The 19,875-nt window shown below is 45.7% G+C and overlaps 1 protein-coding gene across 11 annotated transcripts in view; it reads right to left on the bottom strand.

Annotated features, from left to right (window-relative positions):
* The window catches only part of dnmt3ab (DNA (cytosine-5-)-methyltransferase 3 alpha b), an 846,991-nt gene that overhangs the window by 19,025 nt on the left and 808,091 nt on the right, over positions 1 to 19,875 (bottom strand). For all 11 annotated transcript variants that reach the window (XM_072498950.1, XM_072498942.1, XM_072498948.1 and 8 more), the window contains one exon: positions 8,451 to 8,569. In XM_072498950.1, the coding sequence (XP_072355051.1) occupies positions 8,451 to 8,569 (119 nt within the window). The remainder of the gene's footprint in view (positions 1 to 8,450; positions 8,570 to 19,875) is intronic.

Here is a 19,875-nt window from a genome sequence, read left to right on the forward strand (position 1 = left end):
GCATAAGTTACATTTGACGAGGGTGGTGGTGGGATGCACTCCCGCTGTCACTGGCGGGGAGGGTGCAGACTGTAAAGATGACAATCCTCCTTAGAGTTCTGTTCATCTTCCAGTGCCTCCCGATCTTTATCCCATGGTCCTTCTTCAAAAGGACTGGCAAAATCATCATGAGCTTTGTCAGGGCTGGAAAATCCCCGCGGGTGAAGAAGGCGATGCTTGAAAGGAGCTGCAGCGAGGGGGGACTGGCATTGCCGAGTCTGATCAACTACTACTGGGCAGCTAACATAGCCATGATAAGGAAGTGGATGGTGGGTACGGGGTCTATCTGGGAGCAAGTGGAGGCGGCTTCGTGCAGGGGCACCAGTTTGGCAGCCCTGGTCACAGCTCCCCTACCGCTGTTACCGGCCAGGTACTCCACCAGCCCGGTAGCCCTGCGGATATGGGGCCAGTGGAGGAGGCATGTAGGGGGGGGGGGGGTCTGTCTGAGCTCCAATATGTGATAACCATCGATTCGCCCCCGGGAACATGGCTGGAGGGTTTCGAACATGGCGGCGGGCGGGGGTGGGGAGGGTGGGTGATATGTTCCTGGAGGGGAGCTTTGCGAGTTTGAGGGGCTTGGAGGAGAAATTTGGGCTGGTAAGGGGGAAATGACTTAAGGTACTTACAGATGCGGGACTTTGTACGCAGACAGGTCCCATCCTTCCCACGTCTCCTGCCGATTGGGATCCAGGGCAGAATAGTCTCTAGAGTAGATGGAGGAGAGGGTAGAATCTCGGATATCTACAAGGTGCTCATGAAGGGAGAAGAGTCCCAGACGGAGGAACTGAAACTCAAATGGGAGGAGGAGTTTGGCGGGGAGATGGAGGACTGGCTGTGGGCGGAAGCCCTGAGTAGGGTAAACTCAACCGCTACATGTGCCAGGCTCGGCCTGATTCAATTTAAGGTCGTTCACCGGGCCCACATGACGGTAGCTCGGATGAGCAAATTCTTTGGGGTAGAGGACAAGTGCGCTAAATGCACGGGAGGACCAGCGAACCATGTTCACATGTTTTGGGCATGTCCTAAGCTTAGGGGGTACTGGGAGGGATTTGCGGGGGTCATGTCCCGGGTGCTGAAAACAAGGGTGGTGATGAGTCCAGGGGTGGCAATTTTCGGGGTTTCGGAAGACCCGGGAGTCCAGGGGGAGAAAGAGGCAGATGTTCTGGCCTTTGCTTTCCTAATAGCCCGGCGGCGAATACTGCTGGCATGGAGGGACTCAAAACCCCCGAAGACAGAACTATGGCTTTCGGACATGTCAAGTTTTCTGGGTATGGAAAAAATTAAGTTCGCCTTGAGGGGATCTGTACTGGGGTTCGCCTGAAGGTGGCAACCATTCATCGACTTCTTCGCGGGATAGTGAACGTCAGCGGTGGAGGGGGGGGGGGGGGTGGGGGGGGGGGGGCGGGGGTGATTAGAGTAGGGTAGGAGGGATAAATAGGCAGGTAGTGTCTAGGGGAGAGGAGCGGGCATGTGCAGTATGGTTTGATTGAAGTATTGGTTTTATATTGATGTTTCACAGTCGTGAACTCGCCAACATTGAGGGCATTTAAAAGTTTATTGGATAAATATATGGATGATAATGGTATAGTGTACGTTAGATGGCTTTTGTTTCGGTGCAACATCGTGGGCCGAAGGGCCTGTACTGCGCTGTATTGTTCTATGTTTGCACATTTCTGTTATCTGTAACTGTTTACAATGCCAAAAAATACCTCAATAGAATTGTTTGTTAAAAAAAAACATTATGCATAGGCATCTTCCACTCATTAAAATAAAGTTTAGGACCTGGAATGTCAGGGCCCTCACGGACAACCTCAACAGTAGCAGAATAAATGCTGCATCAACATCCTAGCTTGTGACTGAGGCATCCTGATGTCTGAGGCATCCTGATGTCAACATAGCTTTTCACAGTAACTTCAATGAAGCCTACTCGTGACAATAAGCGATTTTCATTTCACATTGCCACCCTAAGAGAGACATGATGTGCCAGAGAAGGCCAGCTAAAAGAATGAGGTGGTGGGTACACCTTTTTTCTGGAAAGGTGGTCCAGAAGAAGAACAACGCCTCCTTGGGGTGAGCTTGTCTGGTACCTCAGCGATTCTCTCTGTGGGATAAGCAAATGCCCATGACTTGCTGGCTCTTCCTAATGAGGAATCAGCACTGCACTGTCATCAGGGTACATATTCTGAGATTTGAGACAGCAGATGAGATTAAAGAGGGATTCTACGCTGACCTTGAAAATCTGTAGCCCAACAAGCGACAAACTGATCCTCCGAGATTTCAATGCCAGAGTCGGGAAGGACACAAATCTCTCCAAGATAGGTAAGGAAGGATATCTCCAGTGGAGTCCTCCTCCTGATGAATTGTCTAGAACATGACCTTGTCATAACTAACACCCAATTTTACGAGTGAAACAAACATAAGACTTTATGGCAACACCCATGGTCCAAACAATGCCACTTGTTTGATTACTTCATTGTTCAAACAAGGGACTGCAGAGGTGTCCACATCACCAATGCCCTGACAGGTACTGACGACTGCTGGACCAACCTTCACCTTATCTGATCTACCAATTGCATCAGCCTGGCCCCCAAACAGTGGCAGGAGCAAGTCTGCAAGTAAATTAACACCAAAGGTCTCAAAGATCCGTCAAAGACGGCTCTTCCCAGTCACCCGTCACTGCCAACCTCCAGCCACCAGGAGCTACAGTGTGCCCCATAGTACCTGGTTGACCCAAAAGTCTATCTTAACAAGCACCCGCAAAGAATCCCTTGGTATTTCCAGCAGGAAATATGGTGACTAATTTGATGAAACGACAAATAGATACAGGACCTAAATGATCATTTGTACAAAGCTTTCATTGATCGGAAACTTCACAACTACTCAAGAGAAAAGGAATAGTCCTACAGATGGCTGAAGTCAGCAGCACAGCACAAATCCCTCAACAAAAAGAACAAATGGTCTGTCAGAATAGCGCGGGAGATCCAGCAACTCGCAGACACCAATGACATGCATGCTTTCTTCAGCGCTGTTCCGATCATCTATATCCCAAGCAGTCAAGGACTCAACCCACTGAGAGACAAGTATGTAGAGGAACTCATTATGGACAGTATTTGTCAGTGCTTTTTGGAGAGAATGTTTTGAAGAACACTTCACCTAAATTCTCCGGCCATTGGGATTCTTTTTTTCTGCTGACAATGTGCGTCTGCCCGCAGGTTTCCTGACGGCGTGGAGGTGATATCATTGGGAGATCCCATTGATAAGTGCGGGAAGAGAGAATCCTGCCACCGGCAAATGGTGTGCCACCGAGAAACACATGGCTGAGGAACCGGAGAATCCCACCCTCTGTTTGTCAGACTTGAATGTGCTGAACTCCATTCCTCAATACCCCATCTAGCTTGGTTTTGGCACAATGCAGGTCCGGAACTAAGTGGAAAAAGCCATTTGACAGCTAAAAAGCAACAAACCCCCTGGAGCAGAATCCCTGCTGAAATTCCAAAACATGTTGGAGATGCACTCCTGGCATGGCCTCACAACCTCATATCCTTAATCTGGAGAAAAATAGCACAGGCCAGGGGATCTCAGGGATGCTGTGATCGTGACTATAGTCAAGAAGGGAAACAAGTCCAATTGCAGTAACTGCAGAGGAGACTCCCGCTGTCTGTAACAGAGACGATCACTGCAAAGGTCCCCCTCAACCACCTCCGTCCAGTGACCGAGGAAATTCCAGAGTCATAGCACAGTTTTCACCCATTGAATGGCACCACAGACATGATGTTCATTGTGCAAAACATTCAAGAAATGTGCAATGGGCAGCACCAACAGCTGTACATGCCGTTTTGACTTTTTCAATTGTAAAGACTTGTCTGCTACTCAATTTGGCTGCCCTCAAATCTGACATCATCTTCTGCCTACTCCATGATGACAGGCATGGAACCTCCAATTCCTCATTGATAACTGGGCCAAGCAAGGCAGTTTCATTACAACATCCCTCTTTTCCAATTTCTTCATTGCAATACTGCACGCAGGGCTGGCTCAAGGTTTGGCTAACCGGGTGGTTGCCTAGGCGTAGTTTGCTGAGGGATGTTTAATAAATGGAGAGGTGGAGCAAGAAATAAATAAATGAATAAAAATAAAAACTGGAAAATTGAATTACTTAAATATAGAATACCTACAGTGCAGAAGGAGGCCATTCAGCCCATCGGGTTTGCACCAACCCTTCGAATAAACACTCCACATTTACAATTTCCACCCCTACCTAACCCCTTAATCCCATAACCTAAACTGCACATCCCTGGACATTAAGGGGCAATTTAGCATGGCCAATCCACCTAACATGCACATCTTTGGACTATGGGAGAAAACCAGAGCACCCAGAGGAAACCCACGCAGACACGGGGAGAACGTGCAAACTTCACATCGACAGTCACCCGAGGTCAGAATTGAACCCGAGGGCAACACGGTGGCACAGTGGGTAGACCTGCTGCCTCACGGCGCCAAGGTCCCAGGTTCGATCCTGGCTCTGGGTCACTGTCCGTGTGGAGTTTACACATTCTCCCCGTGTTTGCATGGCTTTCGCCCCCACAACCCAAAGATGTACAGGGTAGGTGGATTGGCCACGCTAAATTGCCACTTAATTGGAAACAAAATGGGTACTCTAAATTTAATAAAGAAAAAAAAAAGAATTGAACCCGGATCTCTGGCGCTGTGAGGCAGCAATGCTACCACTGTGCCACCGTGCCTCCCTACATGATACTACATTACAATATTAGTTAGTGCTATTTAACTTCATATTAGCTAACAATATTTAAGGATGCCTTAACCCATCCAAACAAATGTCCAGAATGAAATAATTAATTTGCTGGGAATGCAGTTCACAAATATATATTAAATAATCTTAAAGAAGCCAACTATTTCAGCCTTATTTTAGACTGTACTCCAGAAGCAACTCATACTGAGCAACATTTGTTGACAATCAAATTTTTAGTTGTCGAAGATATTTCAGTTAAGGAGCATTTTCTGAGCTATAAACGAGTTTTGACACTATTGGAAATGGATTGTATGATATTGTACTTGATTTCAGAAGAGAACACAAGTTGGACTTACAAAACTGCGGAGGTGGTCTGGAATCAACGTCATTTTTTGGAACTGTCCAACACATATATGCTTTGTTTTCTGCCTTTACTGTGTGATCGTATATACGGAAAATAAATGTTAAATGTTTCACCTCAAAGTCTTTATGCATGACCCGATGGGAGTGAAGATTAGAATGTCTCAGAGCTATTAGATTCATTTAATTATTTTAACCCGAGATGCTTTTTATGAACTTTCCGAAATGCCAGTTTCTGCAAACTCTTATATCATAACTAGAAGATTGCAACTTTTTAGTTCATTTGAGTTTCTGCTATGATATCTTACTCAGAACAAATGCTGCCAGCAAAACTATGCTGTGTGCCTCTGTCAAACTGTGTAGCATAGTTTCACTGATGAGTAGCGTCACAAATTAACAGTGGCGTAGTAGTATTGCTGCTGGACTAGTAATCCAGAGACCCAGAGTCATGCTCTGGGGACCCAGGTTCAATCCCACCATAGCAGATGGTGACATTTGAATTCAATAAAAACATCTTAAGATGAGCATGAAACCACTGTCGATTGTCGTAAAAACCCATCTGGTTCACTAATGTCCTTTAGGGAAGGAAACCTGTCGTCTTTACCTGGCCTGGCCTACATGTGACTCCAGATCCACAGCAATGTGGCTGACTCTTAAATGCCCTCCGGGATAGGCAATAAATGCTGACCCAGCCAGTGACACCCACATCCCATGAACGAATAATAAAAAGAAACTTAACTGATTATTATGCAAATGATTATGAAAAGGCACCACTAACACCTGTAAAATAATTAGCTGCAGAGCTAGATGTGGAGCCCCTTTTGAAAAGTACAAGGGGAAGGTTCAAGAAAAAGCTATTTGAATATGAGTATTGATGATGTTCCTGATGCAGAAAATCCTGAAAGCGTGAGCAGAAATCATGGGTATAATGTTATAGTAAGCCCAGCCACAATGTCTTTCTCAGAAAGAATCCAACAGTTACAAAACCTCAATTAACCCATGGTGATTTTTATGGAACCTAAAGCATTTGCCAGGTGAAAATGAACTACCGGGTACGTGTCAAAGGTCAGAGGATAAGCTAAGTTACCAATAAAGTAGTGATATTAATGGCTGCAACTTACTGATTGCATTAGAAATTGCAAATGCAATATTTCCTAAAGGTGTAAATTAGCAGTTTGACTGGGTGTGGAGTGCGAGGTGCGGACGGATGGGTGTGTGGCCTGATGAAGACAAGGGGGGCAATGTGGAAGAAGGGGTGTACAAGGAGTTGGGAAGCAAAGGTGAGGGTTCACAATGACAGGCAGAGGGGCAAAAACCTGGCCGACAAAGACGAACAATGGAAGGCAAAGGGAAGACCGAGGGGAGGGAAACTGGGCCCCGACAAGCCTGCATGCACGAAAGTTCACAAACAAGGGGTCAAAGAGATTTCACATTATTTACTGGAAGAGGATACACAAAAACAACAGATGCAGTGGGTAATGGTCCAACTGAGCATGTGTACCTCACAGGTGATGGACTCGGGGGAGGATGGTTGGATCAAGGAACAGATTTCTTCTTGAGGTTGCTGCCCTTTTCCCTCTGGGTTGCTGACATCCTGCATGGTCTGGTGAAAACAGGTGGGCTGGAGAGACTGATGTCAGTGTGTTGCACTGGTATTTAAATATCGTGCCAGGGCTTTCAAACTCACCTGTCCATAATTAATGAGGTTCCAAGCACAGAGTCTGGCGTGAGATCCCGCCATTCTGGCTAGCGGGAAAGGTGCTGCCGCATTTAGTCTCAAAATAGGAGAATTACACCCACCTCCTCCTGCTTCTATTTTCTATGTTTCTATTATGTGGATCTAACACCCGCCCCTCGGAGACCCTGAACGAGCGCCGGTTAATACTGATCTCCACACTGGGAAACACCTGGCCAAACGCGTTCGACAAAGGACTCTGTTACATTTCTGTTAAGTTGCGCTCTTAACAATTCAGATTTTGTACTTTTAACAAGACTAACTATGAAGTGCATTGGAAGAAATTGACTGTAATGCAGTTGGAACAAATTGTTAGCTGGTTAATCTCGAGAGCAGCAGTAAGATCTGGTAATTTCTGAAACAAGATTGTGAGAATGTGAAATGCATCAAAATACCATAAATGAGTTAATTTAGGTATTTAAAAAGGATATAGGAACACACATGGGAAACAAGCACATTAAGGGAATTAGGAGGGAAATTGTGATTCAAAAGTTAAAGAGCTAGATATCTCATCGTGTGCTACAACAATAGTGTGATGGGACACCTGCTTGCTACCTTCACTCCACCATGATCATGAAGTTATCTTCCTGTAGGTCTTCCTTGCATCATTAAAGGAAAGGTGGCCAAATTTAAGGGAATAGAAGCATCCCAAAGACGGAAAGGGTGATTTTTGTTTTAATATTTGGACTGGGCTGCACCTCTATTGGATCCTCAGGGAAGAAAGAAGTGCTCGCGGCTGGACTCACTCCTTCCAAATGGGGCATGCCTTGGCCTTTTGTTGCTGCCCTGGGAACTGTCGCTCCTTCCTTGCAGTCTTGGGATCAGCAGGCTGAAAGCAGAGGAACTAATCATTGTGCCTGGCTCCAGCGCTCTACTGTCCACTTCTTGTAGTCTTTGCTTCTTGGTTAGTGGAATGAAAATTTAGCTTGGGATGGAGATAAGGCAGTAGATCTCCCTGACCAATTTTCCACCAATATACTGAACAAATTCAGGCAGATTGAAATCCAATTCAAAAAGCTGTTATGATCAACAACATGCACAGTCAGCTCAGTGGGCTGATTTCCTTATATAATGTTGGTTTGAAATATTTACTGGAGATATTCAAATATCAAACAGAATATACATGCTAACTATGGCTCCTAGGTCATATGACTGGACTGACCACAATGGTGCACCTTATAATCTATGAGCTGTATGTGAATGTGCCAAAGTTCAGGATTTTGGAAATTGCTCGATAACTAGTCGAAGCAAATGAGGCAAATATTGCATAAATGTGGATAAAGTCAGTTTAAAAATAATTTTGGTCATAGTAAAAAGACAATGCATGATATATAATACAAAGGGGAATAACAGGGGGTATTATCCATTTTATAAATCCTGGTCTGTTTAGGACTCATTTTATACACTCAAAGGGAGGATCCATCTCTCATGTGATTGCTCTGTCCAACAAAAGAAGATCTTTATTAAACCGTGCCTCATCTATGCTCAATTGATCTATGTATTGATGGTGAGATGCTGACATTCTATCAGTAGTTGGAATAGGATTTGAAATGAGAAAAACAAACATACCGTTCCATTTCAGTGCACCAGAGAATGTCTTCCTTTTCATTCATTAGGACTGGGAAATGCTGGTCTTTGCCCTGCTTGACAGAATTAGATCTAGTGGTGATGGTTCGCACTTTGTTGAACTAAAAGAAAAAAGTTATGCTTAAGACCAAAAAGAATCAAAACGACAATAAAAATCCCAGACTAATGAAAATAAAATAAGTTTAAATTTTATAAAGGATTACCGAGGAACTATAATACATATGCACGTATGGTTTCATTTATATTTCACATTGTGACATGATCTCAAAGTTTCACATCACTTTTGTGTTCCACACACAAATAGAAAGTAAGTTCAGCAGATTCATTATTTCTGGATTGGAGCACATTGTTAAATAAAGATGCAAGACTCGTTTGGAATATCATGATTGACAATCAATTCTCGTTGGTGGGAAAAGGACAATATGCTTTCAATAATAGGTTTGCTGATCTATAGTTTTGAAAACAATGGTACATTATACATAACAATAATTAATAGTACCATGTAATTAGATTAATGATTAGCATTGGGTAGCTTTATTAATAGGCAGGGATTGGATCCTTTTTATGCAGCAAAGACAAACTTGGAAAATTTAATCATGGCTTACTGGAAATAGGTTTTAGGTCATCTTAAACCTTTGATCGAATCAGAACAAATAATGAAATATGACACAAATATTATGTGTTTGTTATCCAAAGGTGTCAAAAGTTAAGCTCAGATTCTGTTAGACCAACTTTCTGAGTCACTGACCTGATTAATACTACACTCCTGTATGCTTCACCCGATGCCAGTGTCTATGTATTTACATTATGGACCTTGTGTTTTCTTTTTATGTACTAAATGATCTGTTTGAGCAGCTTGCAGAAAAATACTTTTCACTGTACCTCGGTACACATGACAATAAACCAATCCATCCACCCATCAAGCGCACAACCCAACTTGTGACCTAGTGTCCATGGATGTGGGAGAGGCAAAAAAGTAGAATCTGAAAAATTTGTGGAGAATCTTTTTTTCATATTTTTACAATTCCTATATGTGAGAATTTATATTTAGAGAAAGCACACTGTTAGTATGCTTGCTGCACACGAAGAAATCAAAATCATGGACATTTTCAAGAATCTATTTTATCTGCGATAATTGTTGCTGTCTGTGGTTGCAGTTGCCAAACATTTATTAGCTTCATTCCCACGGTGGAACATTTTGACTGCTAACTCAACAATGACGAGCTCCAGGTATTTGAGTGTTGCACGTACACGGGTACATATAGAGCATACAGTGCAGAAGGAGGCCATTTGGCCCATCGAGTCTGCACCGACCAACTTAAGCCCTCACTTCCACCCTATCCCCATAACCCAATAACCCTTGCTAACATTTTTGGTCACTAAGGGCAATTTATCATGTCCAATCCACCTAACCTGCACGTCTTGGACTGAGGGAGGAAACCGGAGCACCCGGAGGAAACCCACGCAGACACGGGGAGAACGTGCAGACTCTGCACAGACAGTGATCCAGCGTGGAATCGAACCTGGGACCCTGGCGCTGTGAAGCCACAGTGCTATCCACTTGCGCTACCGTGCTGTCCCCAACACAAAAATGACATCCGGAGTGGAACTGCAAATTTACAAGAACAAAACAAATTAGTCTGGCCAAGAGACAACATGGGAACCTATTGTCAATGGCATGGCCTCAACTGCTATGGGTGGAGCCAAGTGCACAGCGTACACAATGGCAACAGGCGTAAAGTCACTGATGCCCTGGACACGAGGAAAATCAGCCAGTGCTGCAAGCCCCAAAGCTTTCTCATGTTGACTGCTGAGGTCAGTTTGGGAGGATGATGTACTGGTTCGCTCGGGCGAACAGGATATGGGGAATTGCTCAATATAGCTAAGTATGATCGCCTGTTAGGTATGGTTAATTAATTTTGTAGCAGACTAGAAAGACACAATCGTAAAGAAGTTAAGCACTGTGGTGGTTTTGAGAGCCACTGCCAAAGCATAGTTCCTGGTCCAACAGGCAGAGGTCCCGTTGCAGGAAGCTACATAGGCCTGCCTGGAGCATTGTAGCCGTCTGATGCACTGATCTTCAGATATATCCAAGAAACTAACTTTTGTTGTAAACCCCAATGCTGAGACCACGTGCAGCTCCCAAGTCCGCACTCACTGGTGCAACTGATGGCACAATCCTCCTGGAGGTAGCCTCCTAATTAGCCACCATTACAAACAACAACAAAGAACAAAGAAATGTACAGCACAGGAACAGGCCCTTCGGCCCTCCAAGCCCGTGCCGACCATGCTGCCCGACTAAACTACAATCTTCTACACTTCCTGGGTCCGTATCCCTCTATTCCCATCCTATTCATGTATTTGTCAAGATGCCCCTTAAATGTCACTATCGTCCCTGCTTCCACCACCTCCTCCGGTCGCGAGTTCCAGGCACCCACTACCCTCTGCGTAAAAAACTTGCCTCGTACATCTACTCTAAACCTTGCCCCTCTCACCTTAAACCTATGCCCCCTAGTAATTGACCCCTCTACCCTGGGGAAAAGCCTCTGACTATCCACTCTGTCTATGCCCCTCATAATTTTGTAGACCTCTATCAGGTCTCCCCTCAACCTCCTTCGTTCCAGTGAGAACAAACCGAGTTTATTCAACCGCTCCTCATAGCTAATGCCCTCCATACCAGGCAACATTCTGGTAAATCTCTTCTGCACCCTCTCTAAAGCCTCCACATCCTTCTGGTAGTGTGGCGACCAGAATTGAACACTATACTCCAAGTGTGGCCTAACTAAGGTTCTATACAGCTGCAACATGACTTGCCAATTCTTATACTCAATGCCCCGGCCAATGAAGGCAAGCATGCCGTATGCCTTCTTGACTACCTTCTCCACCTGTGTTGCCCCTTTCAATGGCCTGTGGACCTGTACTCCTAGATCTCTTTGACTTTCAATACTCTTGAGGGTTCTACCATTCACTGTATATTCCCTACCTGCATTAGATCTTCCAAAATGCATTACCTCACATTTGTCCGGATTAAACTCCATCTGCCATCTCTCCGCCCAAGTCTCCAAACAATCTAAATCCTGCTGTATCCTCTGACAGTCCTCATCGCTATCCACAATTCCACCAACCTTTGTGTCGTCTGCAAACATACTAATCAGACCAGTTACATTTTCCTCCAAATCATTTATATATACTACAAAGAGCAAAGGTCCCAGCACTGATCCCTGTGGAACACCACTGGTCACACCCCTCCAATTAGAAAAGCATCCTTCCATTGCTACTCTATGCCTTCTATGACCTAGCCAGTTCTGTATCCACCTTGCCAGCTCACCCCTGATCCCGTGTGACTTCACCTTTTGTACTAGTCTACCATGAGGGACCTTGTCAAAGTCCTTCCTGAAGTCCATATAGACAACATCCACTGCCCTACCTGCATCAATCATCTTAGTGACCTCCTCGAAAAACCCTATCAAGTTAGTGAGACACGACCTCCCCTTCACAAAACCATGCTGCCTCTCACTAATACGTCCATTTGCTTCCAAATGGGAGTAGATCCTGTCTCGAAGAATTCTCTCCAGTAATTTCCCTACCACTGAAGTAAGGCTCACCGGCCTGTAGTTCCCTGGATTATCCTTGCTACCCTTCTTAAACAGAGGAACAACATTGGCTATTCTCCAGTCCTCCGGGACATCCCTATCAGAAGGGACATTACCCAATCAGAAGGCCAGGATGTCTGGAGGCGTAGCAGCCACATTGGGAGAGGTAGTCGCTGTTGAGACAAGTCGGGAACTGTGTATACATGCAGTTAAAATTATTTGGGGATAAGTGAAGGAAAGAAAACCCTCCGAGTACATTGTTCAGGCTGTGGGCGTGGGCTTTCCTGCCTGCAGCTGACCCCCACCACCCATTGGGACTCAAAGCTTCTGGCTTCAATGGCCCCCAGATTGCTGCAAGGAGGCTGACTCCATGGAAATGGCAGCCCCTGCAGGCAGTGTGAGGCCATTCACCCACAAAATTAGACCCAATTGTGTCCTTAATTAGCTTAATTGGCTGCCTTCTTTCCTGGTACAGGCAGCTGGTCTGATCCCTGCCCACGCATGAGAAACATCCCTGTCGTGAATCAGGAAGCTGTCCCAACGTAACACCCCCCAACATCCTGGATCCACATCGGCATACAGGCTGGGAAAATTAAGCCCTTCTTCTTTCAACTATTTCTTCATCTAATGACTCTGATAAGAACTGCACCAGTGATAAGCAGTCAAAGCTTATCAAAGGTAAGTAAGGCAAATAAATGTGGGAAAAAGCAATATGGAAGATGGAAAAGTCTAGCGGAAATCAGAAAACACAATGGTACTCAGATCCTTAGATTCAGTTACCTTCATGTTGGGCAGGGAGGATTAAAATGGTCCATTATATTTCTGCATCCTGGAGAGCTGCACTTCCATTTGTCACTCCATGCAGGTGACCTTTGTAGTGGTGGTCTGGTAACATGCTAAATTGAATACTCTTTTCACTTTAAATTCTCATTCTCCTGACTAATAGTTAAATTGAGACAGTCAAATTTATTAAGAATTTCTTCTTGATAATGAATACATTTAGTGTTGGATTCATGGACAAGTTTCCATCTATATAGTGATTAATATTAGAATTTTAATCTCCCAACTTTTGATTATTCTATAAACACAACATTTGCAATAAATTGGTACGAAGAGCAATTCCCTGCATGAACGATCTTAACGATATTAACAATGATTATTAAATCTCCTCGTGGCTTGGTTTAATTAGTAGACTTTTTGCTACCGAATCAAAGTTTTTAGGTCAAGCTGTCGTTAGGGCTTTTACACATTCTGGATGCTCCAATGCAAAACCGAAGGCTTGTTATTTTGTAAGCGATGGTGTCCTTTACATGAGGCTACAAAATCAAAGTCTCATGTACCTATTCTAGTAGTTCAGTGACTATTAAAGATCCAAGATCCGCAAATGATTTTCTGAATATCCTGGCCAATGTTCCTCCCTAAACTGACAGCACAGATTAACTGATCAACAAACCACAATGTTTCCAGATCATGCTGTATGTAAAATGGCTGTGTCATTTAGCTGATAGGACAGGAATCAACATGCTTCAAAGCAATCTTTTGTCAAGGGTATGGTAACATTTTTGAAATTAACCACAAGTGTTATATGTACAAGCTCTTTATCATGTGGGTAGGCAAGAAAAAAGTCAGTGGGCTCAATTTCTTTTTTCAATTTAGGGTACCCAATTCATTTATTCCAATTAAGGGGCAATTTAGAGTGGCTAATCCACCTACCCTGCACATCTTTGGGTTGTGGGGCGAAACCCACGCAAACACGGGGAGAATGTGCAAACTCCACACGGACAGTGACCCAGTGCCAGGATTGAACCTGGGACCTCGGCGCCGTGAGGCAGCAATGCTAACCACTGCGACACCGTGCTGCCCAGTGGGCTCAATTTAACGGAAACGTTCGAAGGACATGATCCAATGGCCATGCTGTGCCGGAAAAGCAGCTCACTGTGGTGCAGCGTGGCCAGTAAAAGCCCGGAGACCCTGCTCCTGGAATCTACCCGGACTGCAATGCCGCGTGAAATCCAATGCGATCTCACAAGACATTGCAATGTAAATGGCGCCCATTGTTGGCAGGATCACTTTCTGATAAATCTGCATATTAGTGCGAGACAGTTAGTCTCACTCTAATGTGCAGATTCCCGAGACTTTGGGATTCAGCCCGTTCACCCCAGAGACCTTGGGCGAGCGTCATTCTGCACTGGTCCCCAAAACGGGGTCCAGACGGAACAGCACTCGTGGGGGTCTCCCATGGGATCAGAGGCCTCCAGCTGCATGCTCTTTGGGAAAGGTGATGCCTTGGCACTGCTGGTACCACCTGGGCACCCTGGCGATGCTAGCCTGGCACCCTGGCAGTGCCACCTCTGTGCCAGCCTGGCACTGCCAAGGTGACCAGGTGGCATTGCCAGCTGACATGAGTACTGGCAGGATGCCACACTGACACTGCCAAGGTGTAAAGCTGGCATTTGTTGCTCATGCGCGACCAGGCCATGGGTGTTGAGGGGTTGCTGGAGAGGGCCGAGGGGAGTGCGGGGGAGGGCCTGTGACCCTCCCATAGTGTGTTTGGGCTGGGGGGCTCGGGGAGGTCAGGGGTCACTTCGGTGGCCTCGTCATTTAAAAATGGTGTCCCGGGACGGGAGCTTCGGTGTGGTCCCTGATAAGAAACAATCATTGGTTCGTTCCGGGGAGAATGGATGGGGGATTTGGAGCATGGCAAAGAGCTGGGGTAGTACAACTGAGAGATCTGTTTGTAGATGGGACGTTTGCGAGTCTGGGAGCGCTGACGGAAAAATATGGGTTGCCCCAAGGGAATGCATTTCGGTACATGCAATTGAGGGCTTTTGCGAGGCAACAGGTGAGGGAATTCCCACAGCTCCCGACGCAGGAGGTGCAGGATAGAGTGATCTCAGAGACATGGGTGGGGGATGGTAAGGTGTCGGACATATACAGGGAAATGAGGGACAAGGGGGAGATCATGGTAGATGAGCTGAAAGGGAAATGGGAAGAAGAATTGGGGGAAGAGATTGAGGAGGGGCTGTGGGCTGATGCCCTACGTAGGGTAAACTCATCGTCCTCGTGTGCCAGGCTAAGCCTGATACAATTTAAGGTGTGACACAGGGCGCATATGACTGGAGCACGGCTTAGTACATTTTTTGGGGTAGAGGATAGGTGTGCGTGATGCTTGAGAGGCCCAGCGAATCACACCCACATGTTCTGGTCATGCCCGGCACTACAGGGGTTCTGGGTGGGGGTGGCAAAGGTGCTTTCGAAGGTGGTGGGGGTCCGGGTCGAACCAAGCTGGAGGTTGGCTATATTTGGGGTTGCAGAAGAGCCGGGAGTGCAGGAGGCGAGAGAGGCTGACGTGTTGGCCTTTGCGTCCCTAGTAGCCCGGCGCAGGATATTGTTAATGTGGAAGGAAGCCAAACCCCCGGGTGTGGAGACCTGGATAAACGACATGGCAGGGTTTATAAAGTTAGAACGGATTAAGTTCGTGTTAAGGGGTTCGGCTCAGGGGTTCACCAGGCGGTGGCAACCGTTCGTCGATTACCTCAGAAAGATAGAGGGAATGGAAAAGAAGTAGACAACAGCAGCAACCCAGGGGGGAGGGGGAGGGGAGGGAAGGGGAGGAATCGAACGGACTCTCAGAGATGTTATTGTATATGTATAGGTAGTTGTTATAGGTAATTGTATATTGGATTGTTGGATTGTATTTTTGGAGAGTATTTATTTTGGACAAGGCAGTTGCCATTCAGTTTTGTTTTTGTTTTTGTTTATATATTATTTATTTGTTTAAAACTGGCCACTGTTATTTATATTGCTTTATTGTTGTGTAAAAGAAACACTACGTACTGTTATGTTTGGCCAAAAATCTTGAATAAAATATATATTTTTTAAAAATGGTGTCCCGCTCTCTCGTTATCTGTGGCCTTGGCTGCCGTTCCCCGTTGAGGCCCCTTATACAATGCAAGTCGTGTTGAATAACTATGTGTTTCTCGGCACTGGTTAATGGGATGAGGGGATGGGCAATGGGGGGATGGGGGTGAGCTGATGGACAAAGCCCCATCTTATCAGGAGTGGGCGAGGATGGAGGTCTCCCTGGTTCTCGGGCCCTCACCATCGCCTGTCCTTCATCCTCCTGTTGCTCCCGCAGTGCGTCCTGTGGCACATGCTGTCCATCATTTCCTCGAATTACCAACGACGCCTGTACTCCTTGGGCCGTTGCTGGTATCCCCCTCTGGGTTTCTGGGCAGCTGGTCTGCAGGGTGCACCCTGCACGTGGGGTGCCACCTCCAGCACTGGAGTCAACACTGCTGCCTTCTCCGCATCTGGCTGCCTGGGCTGCCACCAGCACTGTGAGGGCTACCGCTGCGGGGTCAACAACACCATCTACCTTGGTTGCTGTGAGGAACTGAAGAGAGACCGACAATCAGTTCGGGCCTCTGCCCCGGGACCCTCATGTCCCCCTGGCCTCTCCCCAGCCTTACGTGTCCCGCCTTCTCTCAGAGTGCCATCCACCTAGTACTGGAGGACACCCTCGGCCCAGCAGGAACCCCAAAGCCACAAACCCCTGCCAGGAACATTAGGGAGACCGTGCTCGGGTGCCCTCCCCTGATCCACACGCTCGCCCCCTGGTTGCGAGGATAACCCAGTGCCAGCTCGAGAGTGTTTGACTGTCGGTTGTTGCTTATGTGGTGCAGGTGCCTCCAGTGTACTAGCAAAGTGTTCAGGCCTCACAGTTTGATTGGAATGTTAGGCAATAACACTAAGCTGAGACATGGCATGTGTACGCATGAGAATGTACTTGGGAATATTTTTTTAATTAGACGGTCAACAGTATACAAAGGTACTCTCACAGCTAACAATGCCAATTCCTTGTTAGCAATAGCCTTCAGCTGTGCAGCCAGAGGCTGCTCACAGCCAAAGGGTGTTAAAAGTGACCTTCAGCATATAACCACAGAGCTTTGTCTTGGAAATGTTTGGTAGGGCAGACAGGCAGCAGCTGTATTTGCCCCAGTTATGGGTCTGCACAATATTAGAGGATGGGCCTGTAGGCCCAGTGGATGCTGAGCCCCTCACACCCCAGCCGATGGGTGATCCCCGACTTGTGACGTCCAGGCCCGTCCCCTTGAGGGACTTCTCCACCACACCCCCAGAGCATTGGGGCAGCTGCTCCAGTGTCCAGTGCCGGGGATTGGAAATAGCTACTCAGGTCCCCCCAGCATTCATTGTGCTAACTTCCGGTTTTTAAATAGGAGTGCAAAACGGCGCCCGCGTGACCTCTCGCTGGGGAGCCGCATAGCTCCCGGGGCGGCCATTAGATTGGGCTTCCATCTTGTTGAGATGGAGATTGCTCTAAATTGGTCTCAATTGGTGTCTCACCACGTCTGGGCAGGATCCGGAGCCTGCTGATGGGAGTGGGCCGGTTACATCACGAACCGATTCGCGCCTGGCGCAGATCCCAATTTCAACCTCTTCCGCGATTTGACCGGCACGCCCGGATCTGTTAAAATCGTACCCTCTATATTCCATGACAGTTTGCCTCTTTAATACTTCCTGTTGCATGATTCAAATAGAAGGAATGCTGCTCATAAACCTTTGGAGCTTGAAGCATGTTTGAGCCATCCTAACTAAAAATGAACAGCCTAGATTTGACAACCAGAGTTATTTTAAAATGGGCATTTACCAATTAAATATAAATAGGCTGATGCCAGTGATAAAATAATGCTGATTGGAATATCTAGGTTAATCAAATATGGATCAAAGGTATAGTTTAAACACTGTGGCTGATAGTGAGGAAAACATCCATGTATTGGGCAACTTAATAAAACAATTAAAATGTACATTGAAAGCTTATTTCAAAATGGTGTGTGATCTTGGTAGACCACATCTTTGTGAGCTCTGTTTTAATTATCTCCTTCAAATGGAAGGTCATGTTCTGAGAGGGTTCATCACAGGAGCACAAGATGAAATAGCAGCACGCAGACTATGTGTAATCGAGGGTGTTCTTTTTCCATTGATAATGAATACATTTAGTGCTGGGTTCAAGGACAAGTTCCCACCCATTTAGTGATTAATATTACAATTTTAAATTCCCAACTTTTGGATTTGCTCTATGAACACAACATTTGCAAGAAATTGGAACGAGGAGCAGTTCCCTGTCTGAACAATTTTGACAGGCCTGATATAAACAATGATTAAGTTTTAAGGCTATGATTGGATTATATAAGTTTGAAATAGCCAAGTTTTGTTCTGGTGTACACAAAATTCCAGATCCAGAGACTACAGATTCAAGTTGAGGAAAATAAAAATTAAATTAGCAGATAATACAGAATTTTGTATGGGGTGATATATTTGCGGAATTGGATGAATTGTAGTTTGAAACTGGGAAGTTTGGTATCATAAAGGATTTATGGCAATGAGTCATAGGAAAGAAAGGGGTTAATCACTTATGTTAGATATGTGGGCGAATGGTGGTCTCTGACCTAAAATGAGTTACTATGACATTGTAGTTTAATTGCTCACAGAGGCAGGCGGTGGCACTTAATTGTGTGGGAGGCGAAATGTCAGTTTCCTGATGATGGAATAAATGTTGGGAAGTAAACTGGATTAAAGTCGGATTGTGGTTTCTAAGAGTCAGCAACCTATGTTTAGTTTGCCACGCATATTTATTATTGCACATGAACAAAGAACAAAGAAAAGTACAGCACAGGAACAGGCCCTATGGCCCTCCAGCCTGCGCCGACCATGCTGCCCATCTAACCTAAAACCTTCTACACTTCCGGGGTCCGTATCCCTCTGTTCCCATTCTGTTCATGTATTTGTCAAGATGTCCCTTAAAGATCACTATCATACCTGCTTCCACCACCCCCTCTGGCAGCGAGTTCCAGGCACCCACTACCCTCTGTTTAAAAAAACTTACCTCGCACATCTTCTCCAAGCTTTCCTCTAATCAGCAGTTGTCTTTTCATAGAATTATTTTTCATAGAATTCACAGTGCTGAAGGAGACCATTCAGCCCATCGAGTTTGCACCAGCCCTCGGAAAGAGAACCTTACCCATGCCCACACCTCCACCCTATCCCCGTAACCCAGTAACCCCACTTAACGTTTTTGGACCCTAAGGGCAATTTAGCATAGCCAATCCACCTAACCCGCACATCTTTGGACTGTGGGAGAAAACCGGAGCACCCGGAGGAAACCCACGCAGACACGGGGAGAACGTGCAGACTCCGCACAGACAGCGCCCCATGCCGGTAATCTAACCTGGGACCCTGGAGCTGTGAAGCAACTGTGCTAACCACTATGCTACCGTGCTGCCTCACAGCATTTTCTGTGCGATGCTGTGAGAATATTTGAGTTTCTCTTTCCTTGGCAATCGGATCACATGGACATTTCTCCGAACTGAGCTACTTGTCATGACTTCACCATCCCCCTTTTCAGAATGTTCTTGTTTCACCTTGAGTTAAAGGCGATGTTTCAAAACACAATCATTCTGTAAGGCTCAAGAACTGTTGAGGCTTATTCCTTCAGAATTTTGTTTTTTGAAAATCGTTTTATTGGCATTTTCCACATTTGTCAACAGTTATATACATTTTTGCCGCGTTAGTTTATTGCATTATACAGAAAAGTTGATCTTGTCCTTCCCTTAATTTACTCTATCTGCATTTTGCCACCCTTTGGCTCAGCTTGTGGTTATTCCTTCAGAATTGAATTAATGTTACAAGTCTTAACACTTTTTCTTTTTTTATTCTTGTTTCTTAACATTTTCTCTTCATCCTGTCTTTCTTTCCCTCCATTTATTTCACTTTCTATACATGATTTACAAATA

The sequence above is a fragment of the Scyliorhinus torazame genome, chromosome 4 (genome assembly GCF_047496885.1).
Source record: "Scyliorhinus torazame isolate Kashiwa2021f chromosome 4, sScyTor2.1, whole genome shotgun sequence".
Lineage (NCBI taxonomy): Eukaryota > Metazoa > Chordata > Chondrichthyes > Carcharhiniformes > Scyliorhinidae > Scyliorhinus > Scyliorhinus torazame.